This window comes from Aotus nancymaae, unplaced genomic scaffold (genome assembly GCF_030222135.1).
Source record: "Aotus nancymaae isolate 86718 unplaced genomic scaffold, 86718_ANA_hifiasm-v0.15.2.pri h1tg000043l, whole genome shotgun sequence".
Classification (NCBI taxonomy): domain Eukaryota; kingdom Metazoa; phylum Chordata; class Mammalia; order Primates; family Aotidae; genus Aotus; species Aotus nancymaae.
The window spans coordinates 1,088,319-1,110,891 of NW_026988457.1; the positions used below are offsets into that span (position 1 = coordinate 1,088,319).

The 22,573-nt window shown below is 43.0% G+C and overlaps 1 protein-coding gene across 5 annotated transcripts in view; it reads left to right on the plus strand.

Moving 5' to 3' along the window:
- MTUS2 (microtubule associated scaffold protein 2) overlaps nt 1-22,573 on the plus strand; it is a 797,713-nt gene that overhangs the window by 268,096 nt on the left and 507,044 nt on the right. For all 5 annotated transcript variants that reach the window (XM_064361726.1, XM_064361722.1, XM_064361724.1 and 2 more), the window contains 2 exons: nt 1,819-4,262; nt 11,098-11,338. In XM_064361726.1, coding sequence (XP_064217796.1) covers nt 2,031-4,262; nt 11,098-11,338 — 2,473 coding nt within the window. In that variant the 5' untranslated portion in view covers nt 1,819-2,030. The remainder of the gene's footprint in view (nt 1-1,818; nt 4,263-11,097; nt 11,339-22,573) is intronic.

A 22,573-nucleotide genomic window follows, 5' to 3' on the forward strand; every position in this document is an offset into this window, starting at 1 on the left:
TTCTTGATGAATGAGGAGGAAAGTGTGGAAGGCTTTGAGTCTCCATTGGGGCAATTGGTGATGGGGCAGAACCTCGTTACTGTTAAACTCCCCTGTTCCCAGTGTCTAATCCATAGTACTGTATGAAACAGTGTCAACCTAGAATGTAATGGTTTAGTGTTGATCTGTGAGTCTACTTTAACAGAAAAGCATATTCCATATAGATTTTAAACTCATTGGGGACAGAAATAACACTGATCTTCCTCATCATTCATTTGGTCATTTATTCATTCATTCATGCTACAAATACATACTAAGTACCTAATATGTATGCCAGGTATTAGACAATATTTATTTTCAGTGTCTAGCAAATCTGAAAGTCTTTTTTTTTAATTTTGCAAAATGAAAATATAGGATATTGCAAATTCATCATCATAGGATGACCTAGTGGGTCAGGAAGGCTTCCTGGAGGAAGTGGTAGTTATGCTGCATGTTAAAGGATGAAAAAGACTTGTAAGATGGGGTTGGGGGAGGATTCCACATTCCATGCAGATGGAAGAGTACGTGCAAAGGCCCTGAGTCAGGGAGTAATGAACATAGTACTGTGAGGAATGAGGTCAGTGTGGCTGTAGACTGCAGAGCAGAGGGTGAGGTGGGGACAAGGCCAGAAAGGTGTTCAGGGCCTGATCATGCAGGCCTCAAAGGCCAGAGTAAAGTGTTTCCCCCAAGTTTTTATTTTAGAAAATTTCAAACCTATAGAAAAGTTGCAGATATAATAGAATTTATTACCTAGATTTTCAAGTGGTTGACTTTTGCCAGTTTCTCTCTCTTTTATTCTTTCTCTTTTTCACATGCACACACACATACATACATGTGTTTTTCTTGGTTGAATCATTTGAGAATGATTACAGAAATCATGACATACTACCCCTGAATTCTAAAGCATGTATATTTCAAGAACAAAAATAATCTCTGACATAATTATAGCACAATTACCCAAGAAAATTATGAAATACCTATATTTTATATACAGTTCATATTTAAATCTCTAATTGTCCTAATAATATTCTTTGCTAACATATTTTGAAAATCCAGCCAGGCTCCACTGACATTTTTAGGGACCAGTGAGGCCAGTTATTTTGTAATACATACCTCAATTTAAATTTGTCTGATTATTTTCTCAGGAGTAAATTTTGGTTGAACATTAACTGCTGTGTAGGTGATGTGTGGCCCTGAGAACTAATATCAGGAGTCTGCAATGTCAGTTTCATTACTAGTGATGTTAAATTTGATCATGTGGTTAATGTGTCTACCAGATCTCTCCATTGTAAAGATAAAATTTTCTTTTTGTAAGAAATAAAGTAGCCTGGGAGAAGATACTTTAAGCATCTATAAATATCTTGCTCCCCAACAATCTTTTACCCAATGTTTGTACCTTTGGCATCCCTTGTGCAAGATAATTATTAATCTAGTGATTACAAAATAGTGATTTTTCGAATTCCGTAACTTTTTCTACATTCGTTGATACTCTTCTGTAAAGAAGAGCCTTTACTTCTCCCATACCCTTTTCAATCAGTATCACTCTAGACTTGTTGATGTTTAAAATCTAGATTTAAGATTTCACATGCATTTATAATCCATTTCTAACATTAAACATTTTAATGTTTAATTTTTGTCCATATTTAGCCAGCAGGAGCCCCAATCAGAAAGGTTTTTGAGAAAACGATTGAATGAATGAAATGATAGCATAGAAGTGATGAATAAATCTGTTTACCACTTTTTTCTCCTGAGACGTTCTATTTGTCAATCTAATGTGACTATATTTTTATTTCTCTCCAGGTCTCACGGACTAATTGGCTCTCATTCAGCAGGAACCTAGCAGATAAGTCTTCCTGCTGTATATCAAGGCAATGCTTGGTTTTCAAGCTGTTCTGAGAATGATCAAAGCAGTGTCTCAATGTGACATTGTCAGGGGAGGACCAGCAGCTTGAGAATTTCCTATTAATCCGATTGCAGCTTGAAGGCAGCCCATTTCCATTAAGCAGGACTGCATGGCAAGCAGCCCCACCAAAGGGTTGACAATGAGCGTCCCAGTGGCACCTAAGAAATCATGTTACACTCAGCTGCAGGACAACAGAAATGCAGCAGGAAATAATAATGAGAGTATCCTAGGTCTGGGAGATACGAATGCCAATCAAATCATGTTGGAGGTCAGATCCTCTCATGATGAGTCCAAGACATGTGGCCTGGAAGATGAAATTGGAAATACAAATTCCAGTGAGCCAGAAAACCGTACCCATTTCCATAAGGAATGTCACCAACTTGAGGGCTTTGGGAAGGGATCTCAGACTGGCTCCACCAGCCTGAAAGATTTTAGACTTTCTTCAGCTATTCAGAGGGAACTCAATGAAGAGAACACAATGGAGAGAGGCACAGATAGCCTGCAGACCCCGCGGAGTATTCAGGGACCAAGTCTGTTGAGTTGGAGGAATGTGATGGGTGAGGCCAGTCTAGACGTTTTGGCTAAACGGGATGCTGACATTCCCCGGCATGTTCCCAAGGATAAATTGGCAAAAACCCTCGACAATGAGGAACTGAGGAGGCATTCTTTGGAAAGAGCAAGCAGCTATGCAGCTGCAGTCGGGAGCCTGACTCTGCAGCATCTGCAGCCTGCACCTCTGGACTCCCTGGAAGCACGGGGTCAGGTGCCTGGGGGTGGGGAGGGACCACAGAAGACATTGCCAGACCATGCTCGCCCGGCAGCTTTCCCTCCAACTGACAGTACCTCAGAGGGAAAGAGTGTGCGTCATCTTAAACCATCTACCTCAGAAACCAAGCAGAGCGCCCCCTCAGAGACCCAGACAGTGGGGGTACATGTACTGCATGTGTGCAGCGAGCACACATCACGTTCCGCCCATTCAGAGCCTGCCCTGAACTTGACTTTGGCATCGAAGGAAATCTCAAGTAAGCCAGAAGCACAACTGGGTCAGGGAAAGGGAGAGGCTAAGCTGGAGCTGAAATATGTTCCACCCAGGAGGATTGAACAGGAGGGAATGGCAGCCCAGGAAGGGTATCTGGGATGTCACAAGGAAGAGAATCTGTCAGTCTTGGAGGGAAAGGAGCCATGTGGGGAAGCACACCCAGAAGCCACCGATGCACTTGGCCATCTGCCCAACAGTGACCTTCACCACCTTGGGGTGGGGAGAGGCAACTGTGAAGAGAAGAGAGGAGTCAACCCAGGGGAGTCGGATTCTCTCCACAGCACCCCTAAACAGGGCCCTGCTTCCTTAGGTGGGGCTGATAATCAGCCCACTGGCAAAATTTCACCATGTGCAGGTGGGAAGTTGGGTGAAAGGCCATCTAGCAACTTTTCACCAGGTGACAGTCATGTGGCTTTTATTCCTAATCAGACTGGCAGCAAGCCCTCGGATGTCAGCGAGGAGGAAAGGCTGCTGGGCAGTGGGAACGAGGACAGTGTTACGGTTTTGGCGTTCAGTCCTTCTGTTGGAGAGAGCAAGACGGAGGTGCCTGAGCCCCTGGATCCTCCAAGTGGCAGCTCAGATGCATGGGAAAGCAAAGAGATCACCACATCTGGTGCTGAAAACAGGAATCTTCCAGAGAACGCAGCTAAGTCTGAAAGCACCTCAGCAAGAGCAGATTCAGTTCTCAATATTGCAGCACCTCTCCACCCAGAGACAACTGTGAACATGACCCACCAGCCTACAACATCCAGTAGCAGTTTTCAGGATGTTCGTGTGTTTGGTATGGACGCGGGGTCCCCCTTGGTGCTCCCACCCCCTACTGACAGTGCACGCTTGTTGAACACATCCCCCAAAGTGCCTGACAAGCACACCTGCCCCAGTGGGATCCCCAAGCCTGTCTTCACGCATTCCAAGGACACACTTTCCTCGCAGGAGGGAATGGAGAACCATCAGGTTGAAAAAACAGAGGAGAGGACAGAAACCAAGCCCATCATTATGCCCAAGCCCAAGCATGTGAGGCCCAAGATCATCACCTACATCAGGAGGAATCCCCAGGCCCTGGGCCAGGTGGACGCCTCACTGGTTCCCATGGGGCTTCCATATGCCCCACCCGCATGTACCATGCCTCTTCCCCACGAGGAGAAGGTGGCAAGTGGTGACCTGAAGCCATCTACCAACCTCTATGAGAAATTCAAGCCAGACCTGCAGAAGGCAAGGGTCTTCAGTTCCGGATTGATGGTGTCTGGGATCAAGCCCCCAGGACATCCTTTCAGCCAAATGAGTGAAAAGTTTTTGCAGGAGGTAAGAGAATGTCGTTGTGATAATGGCCTATAAGTTCACTGTTCTAAAACGTGTGATGTATTTTCAATGAGTTGTGAAAGTAAAACGTCCTCTTTAAGCAAATTGCAGATTTTCATGGATACACTGGTGGAGAAATGGAGCTTTTGACTAGAGGAGATTGTCTCGAGAAATGGCCATTTTAACTAGAAGAGTCTGATTATCTTAATAAGATATACCCAATATTGAAGGCGATCCCTTTAAATTTCACGTGTAATAATTCATATGAAATTAGATGAATATGCATTAAATAGTTTTCCATGTTTAAATAAGGGAGTATAATATAAGCCGGGTGAAAGGAAGAAAGAATGCAAAATTAGTATATTCTTCAAATAGATCAGACTCATTTTTCATGGGGAGTATTTTCTACCTGGGAGTATCTCTTATTCGTACATGTGAAGAACAGTGAATGAGCAGAAAATAGTTATAAGTTAGACATGGATTCTTTCTTTAAAGTAAAAATAATAATTGCAACTAACATTTAATTGAGGGCCAGCTCTGCGTTGGGCTCATATAATACGGCATTTGATCTCTGTTAATCTTCACTAATCCTTGCAGTAATTCCCTGAGGGTTGATATTGCAGTTTTTATCACCGTATAGATGCAGAAACAGAAATAGAGAGCTTTAAGTCACACACCACGAAGGAAGGAGAGCTCTGAGAGTCTCACTCAGGCCTTGCAATTTCAGACTGCACCGTGCTGTCCTTTTGAGTACCGAGGAGCTCTGGTGAGTCATCCTTTGAGACCTCATAACTAAGATTTGTCTCCTGAAGCAATCTCTTCATGGCAGTCAGTGATCAGTTAAAAGTAAGGCAGGAGCCGGGCCCAGTAGTTCACGCCTATAATCCCAGCACTTTGGGAAGCTGAGGTGGGTGGATCATGAGGTCAAGAGATCGAGACCACCCTGGCCAACATGGTGAAACCCCATCTCTACTAAAATCACAAAAATTATCTGGGCGTGGTGGTGTGTGCCTGGAGTACCAGCTACTCAGGAGGCTGAGGCAGGAGAATCACTTGAACCTGGGAGGCGGGGGTTGCAGTGAGTCAAGATAGTGCAGCTGCACTCCAGCCTGGTGACAGAGCGAGACTCCATCTCAAAGAAAAAAAAAGAGGTAAGGCAGGATGAGATCATCCTGTCTGTAACATCCTCCAGGGCTGCCCAGGTTGCTTGGAACACAAGCTGGAGTAGGATGGCTCAGCCTTTAGGATGTGCTCACTGGGGCTCTGTCAGCTACCCCCACCCCACTTCCACTCTCCCTTTCTCACTCTGCTGCTTCAGGACCTTTGCACCTCCCTCTGTTTGGAATGTTCTCCCAGTTTTGCAGATGGCTTTCTCCCTCAGGTTTTTTTTTTTTTTTTTCTCTGAGTCTCACTCTGTTGCCAGGCTGGAGTGCGGTGGCTCAATCTCGGCTCACTACAACCTCCACCTCCGTAGTTCAAGCGATTCTCTTGCTCAGCCTCCTGAGTAGCTGGGGTTACAGGTGCCTGCCACCATGCCCCGCTAATTTTTGTATTTTTAGTAGAGATGGGGTTTCACCATGTTGGCCAGGATGGTCTCAATCTCTTGACCTCGTGATCTGCCCACCTCAGCCTCCCAAAGTGCTGGGATTACAGGCATGAGCCACCACACCCGGCCCTCTCCCTCGCTTGTTTTAGGTCTGTACTCCAGTGATATCTCCTTGGGAAGGCCACCCATCTTCCCTCTGAATCCCCTTTCTTTGGTTTATTTCTTCCCAGCACCTACCTCCACCTGCCATAAACACTTTTTTAGTTTTTCTGCATTGACTAGAATGTAAACTCCACGAGGGAAGGGATTGTTTTCAATATTTTGTTCCCTGTTGTGTTCCCAGAGTTTAGAATGCTGCTTGTTATAAGTGTGTGCTCAAAAAATGTTGAATGATAAGTGAATCATGAACTCTATACGTGTTGGAACCAAACAGAAGTGTACCAAGGGTTTCTAGAGATAGCATGATTGAGTGCAAAGTTGGACTCTAGCTTGGTTAGATGTACTGGCAATATTTAAGAATGTATCAATCACAGCAGAAGTTGTCAGATCTAGCACTGAATCCATTCTCGACAGCAGACATTGACCTGGGCAATCACTGACTAGGTGCCCGAACAAGCCAACCAGCTGTGCTGCCTTGCAGCAGGTCCGTAGCAACCAAATCACATAGCTTGCTCCCTGTGTTCTGACCTGCGCCTGCCACCAGGCCTCTGACTATAACTGGCTTCCTACCTCACGTCTCTAGAGAGAGGATTCTGACTGGAGAGTTCAGGGGTCCAGTCAGCTTGGCAGGGGTTTGTCTTGCTGTATGGGGCTGCATGGCCTCTTGTTGAGAAGTGGCTTCTTACCCTGGGCCCTGCAATGAGAGCATGTTTTGTCCAGAGGACACTTTAGTCTAGCTTTAGGCAGTGGTCTCCCATTAAAAGTGAACAAATTGCCCTTCTGGTTTTATACATCAGTCTCTAAGTTTGGTTACAGTGAGTCATTCTCAAATTTCTAAACACTCATCCACTTGGGCCTCTGAGGCGCAGGGTCAGGCTCTGAAGCTGTGCTCTTCTATAAGGCATAGAATCACTGGAGAGGTCCCATAAAGAGACCTGCCTTATTCTATTTGTGTTGCTATAAAAGAATACATGAGACTGGGTAAATTATAAGGAAAAAAGGTTTATTTGGCTCACGGTTCTGTAGACTGGACGTGAGGCATGGTACCACCATCTGCCTATGGTGAGGCCACAGGCTGCTTCCACTCGTGGGGGAAGGGAAGAGGGAACCACGAGTCCTTTGATCACGTGATAAGAGGGGAGTGGGGGAGGTGCCAGGCCTCTCTTTTACGACCAGCTCTCATGGGAACTAATAAAGCAAGAACTTGCTCATTATCAAAAGGAGGGCACCAAGCCATTCATGAGGGGTCTGCTCTCATGGCCTACACACCTCCCCCCAACACTGGAGATCACATTTCAACAGAAGAGTTCGCAGACACAAGCGAACCGTATCCAAACCATAGCCAGACCCTAGATTTCTTCCCTATAAAAACATACTCATGAGAGAAACTTGATTTGGATATATAGGCCAAAACCCCACATTGTATTTCTTTCTTTGTGGCCTTCTATATTTTTCTGTATATTTCTTTTCTGTGTTGTTTCTGTTTCCTCCAGGAATAGTTTCTATATTATACGCATATTTTTCTCCAAACTGTTTTCTCTACTTCATTATCTAGACACCACCTCAAGGTTCAAGGAAATGGGATTGTATGGACATTGTGTGGCTTTGACGGTTCTGAGGGGTTCACAGAGACCCCACTGGTGTGTAGAGAGCATCGTAGCCTCACGCCTTGAACATCCTGAAGTCGTCTTCAAAGAATTTATTTGTTGTTGTGCCTCCACTTTACAAGTTTGTTTGAAATTTCAGTTTCCCTCTTGTTATCTGGGGACCATTTTCTGCCATAATCAGAGCATCTGAGAGACCCAAGCCTGTTCTCAGGCTGCAGGAATGATACCCAGGTGTTGTGCTGGGTTCATTTCTATGGTAACCTTCTTTACTCAAAAGTAGGGAACAGGCTGGTCCTTGGCCACCTGCTATAGCTATGACATGATATAACCCACCAAGTCCCCTCTTGTGTTTGAGCTCAGTGCAGAGAGATAAAAAAGCTGCCTTCTTCTGCCAGTGTGCCCCAAGCTCATCATGGTGTGGCTTCAGTCTGGTCTCTTGGAAAAGAACACATTTTTGATAATGTGTTGCAATAGAAGTATCTTTCAGTTATAGAAGCCTGATTTTTTAAAAATAAAATGAGAACCTCTTAAAAATCAAAACCCAAACCAGCTTCAGACCCTTCCGTCATTATCAACAGATCCTTGCTGGCTAGATAGCATGGGTGGAAGTGGAGAAATCAAGAGTAAGCACTCTTCTGAGGGAGAAACTCTTTTCCCAGTTGGCAGGAACAGCACAGGCATTTAAAACTTACAAAAGTGACTTCTAAGATCACCTGGGATCTAGTTATGTCCAGGTATTAAATATGTTCACCTAAATAGGTGCCCTCTGCACTGGCTGTCCCTCCAACAACTTGGGATCCTTTTTTATTTTTGGTAAAGGGAGGTGGGCAGAAAGGAGCAGGGCAGAGAGGATGGAGTGAGGTGGCGTGCATGCAGTATGCAGATGTGTGATCCAGGGCTGCTCTCCCTCCTCATGTCTGCTGCCACTTGTCTCTGAGAGGCGCTGCATCAATCAGGGTTCCCCAGACAAATAGAACTAATAGGTGTGTGTGTGTGGTGTGTCACGTGCACACGAGTCTATATACGTCTATACTTATATCTCTCTATTGTGTATATAAAACATATATATTGAAATATATAATATATATTGACAGATGTAAATATAGATGTATATATAGAGAGGTTACATCACATAATTATATAGATATATATCTATGTATATAGATAGATTGATTTTAAGAAACTGGCTCATTGATTGTAGAGGCTGGCAAGTCAAAATCTGCAGGGCAGGACGGCAGCCTAGAGACTTAGGGTAGAGTTGGTGCTGCAGCTTGGGTCTGAAGGCGATCTACTGGCAGAATCCCCTCTTCTTTAGGAGGAGTTTAGTCTGTTTTATTAAAGCCTGTAACTGATTAGATGAGGCCCACCTGCATGCTCAAGGGTCTGCTGCTTTATTCAAGGTCTACTGATTTAAATGTTAATCTAATATAAGAATTACTTTCATGGCAGCATCTAGAATGCTTGACCAAATATTTGGGTATTGCAACCCAGCCACGTTGAAACATAAAATTAACCATCCCAGACACCCTTCCCCTACTACCATCCCAGTGGCTTTTTAGCAAAGCCTCCACCTATACCCTCTGTCTCCATGGCACACTATCCCAGTGAGAACAGGGCAGGGTAAATAGGGAGAGGGACAGTCTGGTAAGAATGTATTTGTTTATATGCCTTGACTTGACGAGTTTGTTTGAAACCATAGGATTCTTTTGTTTGCTTTCAAAGTGAGTTTTCTAAAAACCCTCCATTGGGAAGGAGGGAGGGAAATGTCAGTGTTTGGGGTTGATCTCTATGTGTTTATGACAGTGCAGCATCACCTGCTGTATTCTGTCAGTAAAGATGAAGGAAAAGAGTATGAACCTTTTACTAGATTTCCTTGTTTAATTAAAAATGCACACACTAGGCATCAAAGGCATAATTCTCCCACTTTACAAGAATTTATGATCTCACCAGACACAAATTACCCAACAAATGATAGGCATTGAAGTTACTGAAATCCTTAAGATCATTGCTGAGCGAGAGTGTGGAGAATTTTAAGCCCTAAAACTGTTCATTTTCAAAGCACGGAGTAACTACTAAGATCAGAATATTGCAATCCTAAAACCTGCTAATTTCTTCATAAGAGCACCGGCTCAAAGCAATGTGCAATGGCACCCAAAATTTAGAAACTAAAATAAAAAAAGGATATATATGAGAAAAACCAGAGATTGATAGTGAGTATAAGTAGAGAATGGTAAAAAATTTATCAGAGTGCAGATGTAGAATGTTCTTTCATGGGAGTATAATTTGCTGTAGCCGAGTACCATCTATCTACTATCACAATCATGCATATTTTACAGTGTGATTATGATAAAACTTTAAAGGCTTAATCTTTTGTTTCTATAATGTCAGTTTGAAGGAGAACTTTGTATCTAGTTCAAATTAAATGAGTATCAATTTAAGGGTTTATCTCTTCAACACCTTGGATCAAAGCTTTTATAGCCACTATTAAAGAATATCGTTAAATGCTTATGATTCCTGGATAGAAGTTTGACACATAAAATGTGCTGTGATTTAGAACAGAGTTAATTAACAGATATATCTTTTCATACGTAACCCTTAGCACTATTTTTTTTATTGTAACTTAAAGGAAATAGATTATTTAATTCTCTCTCTCTTTTTTCATGTTTAGTATGAAAAAACACTGATAATATGAACAGACTTAGTGAGTGCAGAATTGCATATATAAGAGGTACTACTCACAGGTTGTAATCTAGGCCAAACTGCTAGCTACAGGAGAAAGTATAGTAATGTGATGTTATTATTAAACTTAGGAAAGAATGGAAACATGATTCTTTAATAATATGTATTGACTTTAGCTATGTGCGCGACATTGTTTTTGATGCTATGAAGTCAGCAGTTGACAAGATTGTGCCTTAGAACTTCCATTCTGATGAAACTTGCTCAAAAACTTCCTGGGAGCATTGCCTCACTAGGGCAGACAATGTAAATGCACAGTACAGGTCTGAAAACACGTTTTTCATTAACTTCTCTATTTTTCTGAATAACGTTTCCTCCCTTACTAACAATGTAATTTTTACTTCCTGAGTAGCCCAGTAAAGACCTAATATAAATTGACACAGTTTATCTAGTCAGTCTAAGACTAGGTTATCATACAAATTATGGCTTTTTTTCCTACAGGTATAATAAAACTTTCGTAATTTTATGAATGTTTGCTAAATGCTGTCTTTGCTTTATTGGCATTTATAGCTTGGCTACTCACGCAGATTCCAGTGATTTTATAACAATGCAATAAAAAAAAATCTTATCCAGTGAGTTCTCTTTAACCCCAGTGAACTGTAGATTCATAGTGTAGTAGAACTGGAAGAGACCTGAGAGATCATCCAGGTGTGTTGTCAATCAGGAGATGAAGACACTGTGGCCCAGGGAAGGTAGAGGACCTGCGATCAAGCCGCTCAGTGGGACCACTGTTTAGAACTCACACTATGATGTGAAGGTCTCTGACTGAGTTTCTGTTCATTTATCACAGGTTACAGACCACCCTGGAAAAGAAGAGTTTTGCTCTCCAACCTATGCTCATTATGAAGTCCCTCCGACTTTCTATCGGTCAGCCATGCTCCTTAAGCCCCAGCTAGGATTGGGTGCAATGTCCCGTTTACCATCTGCAAAGAGCAGGATTCTGATTGCAAGTCAGAGGCCTTCAGCAAGCGCCATCCACCCACCAGGACCCATAACAACAGCCGCCAGTCTCTATAATTCCGATCCTTCAGGTAACCGATCCAACATCTTCTGCCTTTTCCTGCTGTACATTTAGATAGTCATCATGTAAGATGGTGATAATTGTTTAAAATATGAATGCCTTTTACCCTTTAAGGAGAGCTTTTTTCTATTCTTCCATCTGTCTGTAGATACAGACATTTGTGAAACTCATCTGTGTGCAGCTGTCATCCTTCATGTCACCTTTAAACTGATGGCCCTTGTTACTACCATCAAGCTTCTCATAGTTTCTTCCTTCTCTAATACTGCCTGTAAAACAAGGCTCAGAAGTTGTTTTCTGTCAAGGGTCAGAGAGTAAATATTTTGGAGGATATGGGTCCTAAGGGGTCAATGTCATACCGTTTAGGGCCCTGGACTATCTGATGATGAGACAGAGAGAAGGTAGAGCCAAGAGAAGTTCCCGACTCACTAGTCATGGGCCGCAAGAGAAAAAGCCTTGGAAGAGGATTCCAGGGTTTTTGGCGTGAGTACCTAGAAGAATGGAGTTACCACATAGAGATGTGGGGAGAAGTGTGTTTAGAAAGACAGGTTAAGAGCCGGGCATGGTGGCTCACGCCTGTAATCCCAGCACTTTCGGAGGCTGAGGCGGGCGGATCCTGAGGTCAGGAGTTTGAGACCAGCCTGGCCAACAGTGTGAAACCCTGGCTTTACTAAAAAAAAAAACAAAAACAAAAAACTATCCAGGTGTGGTGGCAGACACCTGTAATCTCAGCTACTCGGGTGGCTGAGGTGACAGAATTGCTTGAACCCAGGAGGTGGAGGTTGCGGTGAGCCAAGATCCCGCCACTGCACTCCAGTCTGGGCGACAGTGCAAGACTCCGTCTCTCTCTTTCTCTCTCTCTCGCTCTCTCCATATATATTTTTGCATAAACCAAAGTCACAAAAATTGTTCCATTTTCTTCTTAAAGACATACATTTGTAGGTTTGAGTTAATTTTTGTATATAGTGTGAGGTGTGGCTTGAATTTTTCCTTCTTTTCTTGCTTAAGGATATGCAACTGATTTCTATTATTTTTTTAAATAATACACTATTATTTAAAAGAAGAATAAATATTTACTATACAAACTGGGAAAATGGAGGATATGGCTGCCTCCTGTTCCAGGGAGAAGGCAGAAGTGGGTGGGCAGGGAAAGGGAAGGGTTTTGAGAGCAACAAGGTCTCTTCAGTGGGGGCTCCTCAGGCTAAGGAGAGGCGGGGCTGGGGCTGGCGGAGCAGTCAGCTGAAGCGGTGGGAAGTGCCCTGGTGGGCTCAGTGGCTCCTGTGGGGGTGAAACAGGGGTCAGTAGGGTGAAGGAGTCTGGAGGCTCAGCAGAAGGGCCCCTGACTCTGAGCCGGGCTGCAGTCTGGGTGTGCTCAGAGCTGCATGGTCCCCACCCCCGGGCGGCTCCTTGAGGGGTAGGAAGGCCCAAGACACGGAGACATTGCTGCACCTGCTCCTAGAGCTCCCACGGTGGCCGCTGCGACTGGGCTCTGGACGGCGTAGTTCCTGCGGTAGGGCGGGCGGCGGACTAAGGGAAGGCCGTATCTCCCCGAACACGCTGCTGCGGAAGAGCGGGGCCTTCTCAGCGGAGCAGGCCTGGGCACAAGAGCGCGAACCTCTCCGTGTCTCCTGACGGGCTTGAAGGCAGAAGGCCTGGGTTCCGGGCTCTCCTTCCCCCTCTTGGCGTCTGGGGCCTCAAAGCAGAGTGACTCGATGAATTTCCTTTTTCCGTTGTTGCACTGGCTGAGGGCCTTGAGCACGGTCTCCCTGGCACAGGGATCTGGGCGCTCCGGGGCAGGTGAGGCCTGTTGAGGCTCCCCTCTGTGCTCCGGCGGGGCGATTTTCACGGTCACCGGGCTGCGGACGGGCCGCGGGTGCCGGGCATGCCAAAGCCACCACTTCATGTAAGCCAGGCGAATGTCGGAAGAGCCCGGCTCAATGAAGCACTGGAGCGATGGCCTCTTGGAAAAGTACAACCGGATGAGGGCAGAGTCGCAGCCTGGAGGAACCCTGGGGAGGGGCCTGGTGCGGACCCAGCGCGGCCTGTGGACAACGACGACTTTGTAGCAGTCCTGGACCCCGGAGCGTCTGAAGGGTCTGGAGCGCAGGGCCCGGCGTTTCTGGGCTCGGGGCGGCAGCCTGGCCCGGGGACAGCCCAGGAACCGGCTCAGATAGCTGCCCATGGCAGCAGTGTAGCGGTCGGGACCTTTCCTTAGAAATTCAGCTTCCACAAGTTTCTGAAGTCTGCGGCTGGTGCCAAGTGTGCAGAGCTTGGTGGCCGTGACCGTTGGCCTCAGAACGTCAGAAAGGTCACAAAGCATCATGTTTTTCCTCTTTCAAGGAAAAACAAATCATTTACTCGTATCAGTAAAAGCGATGTGTATTTCATTCTTCTCGGATGGACATGAATGTCACTTTTTGCAATTTTGCTCTTAAGAAAATAGAGTCATCAGGTTTTGTTTTAGCACTAGTAATGTTGATTTTATGTGGATTTCCTGTAATTTCCAGCCTTTCTACATCCATGAATAGATTGTCTTTCAACACTAATGTCATTTATTTCTTAACACTAATGTCATTTATCTCTTTTCACTTTTATTATTTAAATTACTTCAGTAGTTTTTGAGGAAAAGATGATGTTTGGTTACAGGTATAAGTCCTTTAATGGGTGATTTCTGAGGTTTTGGTGCACCCATTACCCAAGCAGTGTACACTGCCCCCAATGTGTAGTCTTTCTTCCCTCACTCACCTCCCACTCATTCCCCCAAGTCCCCAAAGTCTATTGTATTGTTCTTATGCCTTTGCATCCTCATAGCTTAGCTCCCATTTATGAGTGAGAACATAACGATGTTTTAGTTTTCCATTCTTGAGTTACTTCACTTAGAATAATGGTCTTTAACTTCATCTAGGTTGCTGTAAATGTAATTATTTCATTCCTTTTTAAGGCTGATTAGTATTCCATAGTATGTTTGTACCACATTTTGACTTTGCAGTGGTCCTGGACCTCGGAGCGGAGGGCGGGTCTGGAGCTCAGGATCCAGGGCTTCTGGTCTCGGGACGGCAGCCTGGCCCAGGGCCAACCCAGGAACCAGCTCAGATAGCTGCCCATGGCAGCAGTGTAGCGGTCGGGACCTTTCCTTAGAAATTCAGCTTCCAGAAGTTTCTGAAGTCTGCGGCCAGTGCCAAGTGTGCAGAGCTTGGTGACCGTGACCGTTGGCCTCAGAACGTCAGAAAGCGCACAAAGCATCACGCGCTGGCACCTGCTGGCCATAGGGTCCTGCACAGGCTAGGCAGGCGCCTCGAGGACTCGGGGATGTCACGGGGCGCAGCTGCAGGGGATGGGGCAGCACCCAGATGATCTGGGGGACCAGGAAAGCTCAAGCTTTCATCCTTCCCACTGATGGTGTCAGTCACTTGGCTCTAGGCAGAGGAACCTAGCAGCTGCCTCTACTTTTGTGCCTGAGTTTTAAAGGTAGAGGGTAGAGGCTGGACCGGTGGCTCACAGCTGTAATCCCAGCAGTTTGGGAGGCTGAGACGCGGGGATCACGAGGTCAGGAGATAGAGACCATCTTGTCTTATGCAGTGAAACCTCATCTCTACTAAAAATGTAAACGATTAGCCAGACATGGTGGCACGTGCCTGTAGTTTCAGCTACTAGGGAGCCTAAGGCAGGAGAATCACTTGAACCCGGGAGGCGGAGGTTATAGTGAGCCAAGATCGCTCCACTGAACTCCAGACTGGGCAACAAAGCGAGACTCCACTGAACTCCAGACTGGGCAACAAAGCGAGACTCCATATCAAAAAAAAAAAAAAAATAGTAGAAGAATTTCTGCCAGGTCTTGAAAACTACAGATCCCCGTTGACAGAAGGGTGCTCTCTTTGATCAGTGTGAAGATGAACACTGATTGGATACTCTTTCAAGGAAAAATAAATAATTTACTCATATCAGTAAACGTGTTGTGTGTTTCATTCTTCCAGGATGGACATTAATGTCACGTCTTGCAATTTTGCTCTTAAGAAAGTGGAGTCGTTAGGTTTTTTGTTTGTTTGTTTTTAAGTAAGATAGGAGCTAAGTGGGGAGAGTGAGGGAGCTGCTTCAGAGTGAAGGACTGAATGAAATCAGAACAAATATAGGAAAGTCAAATACAGACTTTTTCTAATCTAAAGAGATCCAAAAGAAAAAAAAAAAGGAAGCCTAGTTAGCAATGTGCAGTCTAACTCTAGAAGACAGTGTTGGGAGTGCTACGGAAGTGGGACCCAGTTCCCTACTGCCCTGGTCAGGCTGGCAATTGGTGCCTTATGCTATGTGTTGGTTCTCTGCCATATGTGAGCAATCCGGTTCTACAGCGAAACCAGGGAAATCGGTTTACTTCCTAATAGGACACCTAAGAATCATCTGAATGAGGTTAACTAATATCCAAGGAGCAGACACCATTTGTTCTCCATTTCCCTCCATGCTGTGGCAACACCAAACACCACACACACGTCCAGCAGCAGGAGGTAACACACAAGCAGGAGTGGTTTCCAAGGCCCAGACAGTCTTTTTGTGTGGGATCACACAGACATTCTCAGGCTGCCACTGTGCTCTGAGGTGCCTGTTGAAGCCACTCCAGAGTCCACTGCTCCAGTGCTTCCTATGCTCTCAGGAAGTCTCAACAGGCATTTTGTCTCACAATCTGAACCCCGAAATAAGGAGACAGGAATGGCACCTTAACTTTCTCAGACTTCCCAAAGAGCATGGAATTCTGACTGCACAGATCTAGTTGGAAGAGCTGGTGAACATTCAGCATCCAAGAATCTAAAACTGTTAAGAAAGAAACCTTAAAAGATGAGGTCTTTATATTCCAGTAACAAAATGGAACTGCTCCCATGAGTCAACATTCCAAAAGCCCTTGAGTGTCTATGCACAGCCTTATACTTAGAGCAAGTTACGAGTTCTTGGGAAGATAACTCACTTGTCTCCAGTAGTGAAATAGTCAAGAAGGAAATAGAATTATAGTGCAGAGATAAGAATGAAAAAGATGCAGGATAGCAATAGTACCTAAACCTAGTAATACTAGGGGCCAAAACAAATACTTTTCATTATTTTCATGAGTCCTAAAGCATCAAAGGACGGAAGGAATAAAAAGGAGGAACCCTCTATGAAATACGTTCTGGCTAAGGATGACATTCAGTGAGGGAAGCACTGAGGTCAAGCGGAAAAACTTAACTCTGAGGTTTAAAATTCCTTTCTGGATAAAGGATCCTTTCTTCAAACACCTGGTTGGAGAGAAGGTGGGTGAGAGAGAATCTACTAGATTTAGAAGAAAGAGGCCTACTTTTTTATTTTATTTTATTTTATTTTATTTATTTATTTATTTATTTATTTATTTATTTTTTGAAGTCTGACTACTCTGAAGTACCATGATGTGAAGAAGCAAAATCATGGGAATAGATCAGGTGGAGGTTTTCTGGTTGGAGTACTATTCTTCTAAACATCTCAATTCACATGTGTGACAACTGAGTGAATGAGGTTTCAGATATTTCTATTCACTACATTTCTTTTTTTTTCTTCTGAATGCTTAAAATGATGGGAGATATATGATTTATTGTCTGGCTTCCCCACACACCTGGTTAAGTCCCATTCATTTTGTTCACTCCATACCCAGGACCTAGAAGAATACCAGACCTAGAAGACACCCAGTGGATTCTTTTTTTTTTTTTTTTTTTTGAAAGGAAAAAAGAAAAAAAAAAGGAAGAGAGAAAGAGAGAGAAAAAAAAAGAGTGAAGGAGAGGAAGAAAAAGGAAGAGAAAGAAGGAGAGAGAACGGGAGTATTGCTTTATTGCCCAGGCTAGAATGCAGTCTAAAAATGGGAATTGAAAACCTCTTTTATGCCAATAATTGTGCTTAACAATGGAGACAGGAAGGAATAAGGGAAGAAAATAACAAACAAGCAGCCAACCAATATTTCATTTAAACCTATGAAATGCTATGCAATTACTGAGGAGTGATTTACTTCCAATTATGTAGTCACTTTTGGAATAGGTGTGATATGGTACTGATAAGAATGTATGTTTTGTGTATTTGAAGTGGAGAGTTTTATAAATGTTTATTAAGTTTACTTGTTCCGGGTCTGAGTTCAAGTCCTGGATATCCTTGTTAATTTTCTGTCTCGTTGATCAGTCTAATATTGACAATGTGATGTTACAGTCTCCCACTATTATTGTGTGGGAGGCTAAGTCTCTTTATAAGTCATTAAGAACTTGTCTTATGTATCTGGGTGCTCCTGTATTGGGTGCGTATATATTTAGGATCGTTAGCTCTTCTTGTTGCATTGATCCTTTTACCATTATGTAATGTCCTTCTTTGCCTTTTTTGATCTTTGTTGCTTTAAAGGCTGTTTTATCAGAGGCGAGAATTATAACTCCTGCTTTTTATTTATTTATTTATTTATGCTCTCTGTTTGATTGGTAAATCTTCCTCCATCTCTTTGTTTTGAGTCTTTGTGTATCGTTGCATGTAAGATGGGTCTGGATGCAGCATACTGATGGGTTTTGGCTTTTTATCCAGTTTGCCTGTCTGTATCTTTTGATTGGGGGATGTAGTCGATCTAAAATTAGGATTAATAATAATATATGTGAGTTTAATACTGCCATTTGATGCTAGCTGGCTGTTTTGCCTGTTGATGTAAATTCTTCATTGTGTTAATGCTCTTTACTTTTTGATATATTTTTGCAAAGGCTGATACTGATTGTTCCTTTATATGTGTAGTGCTTCTTTCAGAAGCTCTTGTAAAGCAGGCCTGGTGGTGGTGAAATCTCTAAGTACTTGCTCGTTCGCAGAAGATTTTATTTTTCCTTCGCTTGTGAAGCTTAATTTGGCTGGATATGAAATTCTGGGTTGCAAGTTGTTTTCTTTAAGAATGTTGAATATTGGCCCCCACTCTTTTCTGGCTTGTAGGGTTTCTGCTGAGAGATCTGCTATAAGTCTGATAGACTTCCCTTTGTGGGTAACCTGACCTTTCTCTCTGGCTGCCCTTAGTATTTTCTCCTTCATTTCAACCCTAATGAATCTGACGATTATGTGCCTTGGAGTTGCTCTTCTTGAGGAATATCTTTGTGGTGTTCTCTGTATTACCTGGAGTTGAATATTGTCCTGCCTTACTAGGTTGGGAAAGTTTTCCTGAATAATATCCTGAAGAGTATTTTCCAACTTGGATTCATCTCTTCATCACATTCAGGTACACCTATCAAACGTAAATTAGGTCTTTTCACATAGTCCCATATTTCTTGGAGACTTTGCTCATTCCTTTTTATCCTTTTTTCCTAATCTTGTCTTCTCGTTTTATTTCATTTAGTTGGTCTTCGACCTCTGATATCCTTTCTTCTGGTTGATCCATTCGACTGTTAAAACTTGTACATGCTTCGCGAAGTTCTCGTGTTGTGTTTTTCAGCTCCATTAATTCACTTATATTCCTCTCTAAATTGTCTGTTCTCGTTAGCATTTCATCAGACCTTTTTTCAAAGTTCTTAATTTCTTTGCATTGAGTTAGAACAAGTTCTTTTAATTCACAGAAGTTTCTTATCATCCACCTTCTGAAGCCTACTTCTGTTAATGGAACACACTCATTCTCCATCAGACCTTGTTCCGTTGCTCATGAGGAACTGTGATCCCCTGTAGAGGGAGAGGCATTCTGATTTTGTGTATTCTCAGCCTTTTTAGGCTGGTTTCTTCCCTTCGTTATAAATTTATCCATCTGTCATCTTTGTAGTTACCGACTTTCTAATTAGGTCTCTGAGTGGACGTCCAACTTGTTGATTCCCAGCGCCGAAATCTGAGCAATCCACTGCGCTGGCCAAAACAGCGGTGTTAAGATTGATGGTGCTTTTCTGCCCGGGAATCTCCAGTCTGGCTCCCTTCTTGAGTCTGTCCTTCAATCAGCTGAATAGGCGACTCTGCCTTCCCGGAGCTCCAAACGTAGGCCAAAAGGGGATCCAGTCCTGCTTACTCTGCACCAAGAACTGCCACGCTGAAGCACCGGCAAAACCACCGCGCCGGCCACAAGAGTCATGCTGGTGACTCGTGGGGCTGCTCCGCTGGGAATCTCCTGGTCTGTGAGCAACAAAAATTTGTCTGAAAGTGTGGCGTCCTCTCATTCTCTGCGCTTTCACTGGGAGCTACAATCCCGAGCTGCTAGTGATCAGCCATCGTGGATCTCTCTCCTGTTAGATTTTGTTTTAGTACATGGAATGTTTATTTTATGTGGATTTCCTATAATTTTCAGCCTTTGTACATTCATGAATAGATATCTGTCTCTCAACACTGATGTCATTTCTCTCTTTTCACTTTTGTTTATTTAAAATTATTGAGGAAGGTTTTTGGGAAAACGGGATATTTGGTTACATGTATAAGTTCTTTAGTGGGTGATTTCTGAGGCTTTAGTGCACTCATTACCCAAGCAATGTACACTGACCCCAATGTGTAGTCTTTCCTCCCTCACTCACCTCCCACCCATTCCCAAAGTCCCCAAAGTCCACTGTATCATTCTTATCCCTTTGCATCCTCATAGCTTAGCTCCCACTTACGAGTGGGACTATACGATGATTAGTTTTCCATTCCTGAGTTACTTCACTTAGAATAATGGTCTCCAGCTTCATCCAGGTTGCTCCGAATGCCATTATTTCATTCTTTCTTAATGCTACTTGGTATTTTGTAGTACATTTGTACCACCCTTTTTTAATCCACTCGTTAATTGATGAGTATTTGGGCTGATTCCATATTTTTGCAATTGTGAATTCTGCTGCTATAAACATACCTGTGCAATTTGTATAATGACTTCTTTTCCTCTGGGTAGCTACCCAGTGATGGGATTGCTGGATCAAATGGTAGTTCTACTTTTAGTTTAGTTTAGTTTAGTTTTGTTTTTGTTTTTGAGATGGAGTCTTGCTTTGTCACTGAGGCTGAAGTGCCGTGGCGCGATCTTGACTCACTGCAACCTCCGCCTCCCGGGTTCAAGGGAATCTCCTGCCTCAGTCTCCTGAGTAGCTGGGATTACCGATGCATGCCACCACACCCAGCTAATTTTTTGTGGTTTTAGTAGAGATGGGGTTTCAAGACCAAGGCTGGTCTTGAACTCCTGATCTCATGATCCACCTGCCTCTGCCTTTCAAAGTGCTGGGATTACAGGTTTATGCCACCTCAACTGGCCCTCCTTTTAGTTCTTTAAGGAGTCACCACACTGTTTTTGATAGTGGTTTGTATTAGTTTACATTCCCACCAGCGGTATGCAAGTGTTCCCTTTTCACCACATCCACACCAACGTTTATTTTTTATTTAATTATTTGATTATGACCACTTATGCAGGAGTAAGGTGGTGTCATATTTTTGTATTTTTGATTTGCATCTCCCTGCTAGTTAGGGGTGATGAGCATTTTTGCATATGCTTGTTGGCTATTTGTATATTTGAGAATTGAGAATTGTCTATTCATGTCTTTAGCCCATTTTTGGATTGGATTATTTGTTCTTTTCATGCTGATTTGAGTTCCTTGTAGATTCCAGAATTAGTCCTTTGTCAGATGCATAGTTTGTGAAGGGTTTCTCCTGCTTTGTGGGTTGTCTGTTTACTCTGCTGATTATTGCTTTTACTGCGCAGAAGCTTTTTAGTTTAATTAAGTCCCAGCTATTTATCTCTGTTTTTATTGCATTTGCTTTTGGGTTTGTGGTCCTAAAATCCTTGCCTAAGCCAATGTCTGGAAGGGCTTTTTTGATGTTATTTTCTATAATTTTTATGGTTTCAGGTCTTAGATTTAAGTCTTTGATCCATCTTGAGTTGATTTTTATATAATGTGATAGATGAGGATCCAGTTTCATTCTTCTACATATGACTTGCCAATTATCCCACCACCATTTGTTTAATAGGGCGCCCTTTCTTCACTTTATATTTCTGTTTGCATTGTTGAAGATCCATTGGCTCTAGGTATTTGACTTTATTTTTGAGTTCTCTATTCTGTTCCACTGATCTATGAGCCTATTTTCATACCAGTATGATGCTGTTTTGGTGACTATAGCCTTATAGTATAGTTTGAAGTCAGGTAATGTGATGCCTTCAGATTTGTTCTTTTTGCTTAGCCTCACTTTGGTTTTGCAGCCTCTTTTTTCTTTTGGTTTGATATGAATTTTAGAATTGTTTTTTTCTGGTTATGTGAAGAATGATAGTGGTATTTTGATGGCAATTGCATTGAATTCTAGACTGCTTTTGGTAGTGTGGTCATTTTCACAATATTGATTCTACCTGTCCATAAGTGGCACGTGTTTCCATTTGTTTGTGTCATCTGTGATGTTTTTCGGCAATGTTTTGTAGTTTTCTTTGTAGAGGTCTTTCACCTCCTCAGTTAGGTGTAATATACTAAGTGTGTTTTGTTTGTTTGTTTGTTTTGTAGCTATTATGAAAGGGGTTGAGTTCTTGATTTGATTCTCAGCTTGGTTGCTGTTGGTGTATACCAGTGCTACTGATTTGTGTACATTGATTTTGTATCCCGAAACTTTGCTGAATTTGTTTTTCAGTTCTAGGAACTTTTAGCATTAGGCTTTAGGGTTATCTAGGTGTACCCTTGTATCATTGGTGAACAGCGACAGTTTGATTTCCTCTTTACTGATTTGGATGCCCTTTATTTCTTTCTCTTGTCTGATTGCTCTGGGTAGGACTTCCAATACTATGTTGAATAGAAGTGGTGAAAGTGGGCATACTTGGCTTGTTCCAGTTCTCAGAGGGAATGCTTTCAGCTTTCCCCCATTCAGTATAATGTTGGCTGTGGGATTGTTTGTCATAGATGGCTTTTATTATCTTAAAAGGTCCTTTCTATGCTGATTTTGCTGAGGGTGTCAATCATAAAAGGATGCTGGATTTTGTCAAATTATTTTTCTATGTCTATTGAGATGATCATGTTCTTTTTGTTTTTAATTCTGTTTGTGTCATATATCACATTTATTGACTTGCACATGCTAAACCATCCCTTCATCCCTGGTATGAAACCCACTTGATCATGGTGTATTGTGTTTTATGTATGCTGTTGGATTCCATTAGTTAGTATTTTGTTAAGGATTTTTGCATCTATGTTCATCAGGGATATTGGTCTGTAATTTTCTTTTTTTTGTTATGTTCTTTCCTGGCTTTAGTATTAGGGTAATACTGGCTTCATGGAATGATTTCGGGAGGATTCCCTCTTTCTCTGTCTTTTGAAATGTTGTCAATAGGATTGGTACCAGTTCTTCT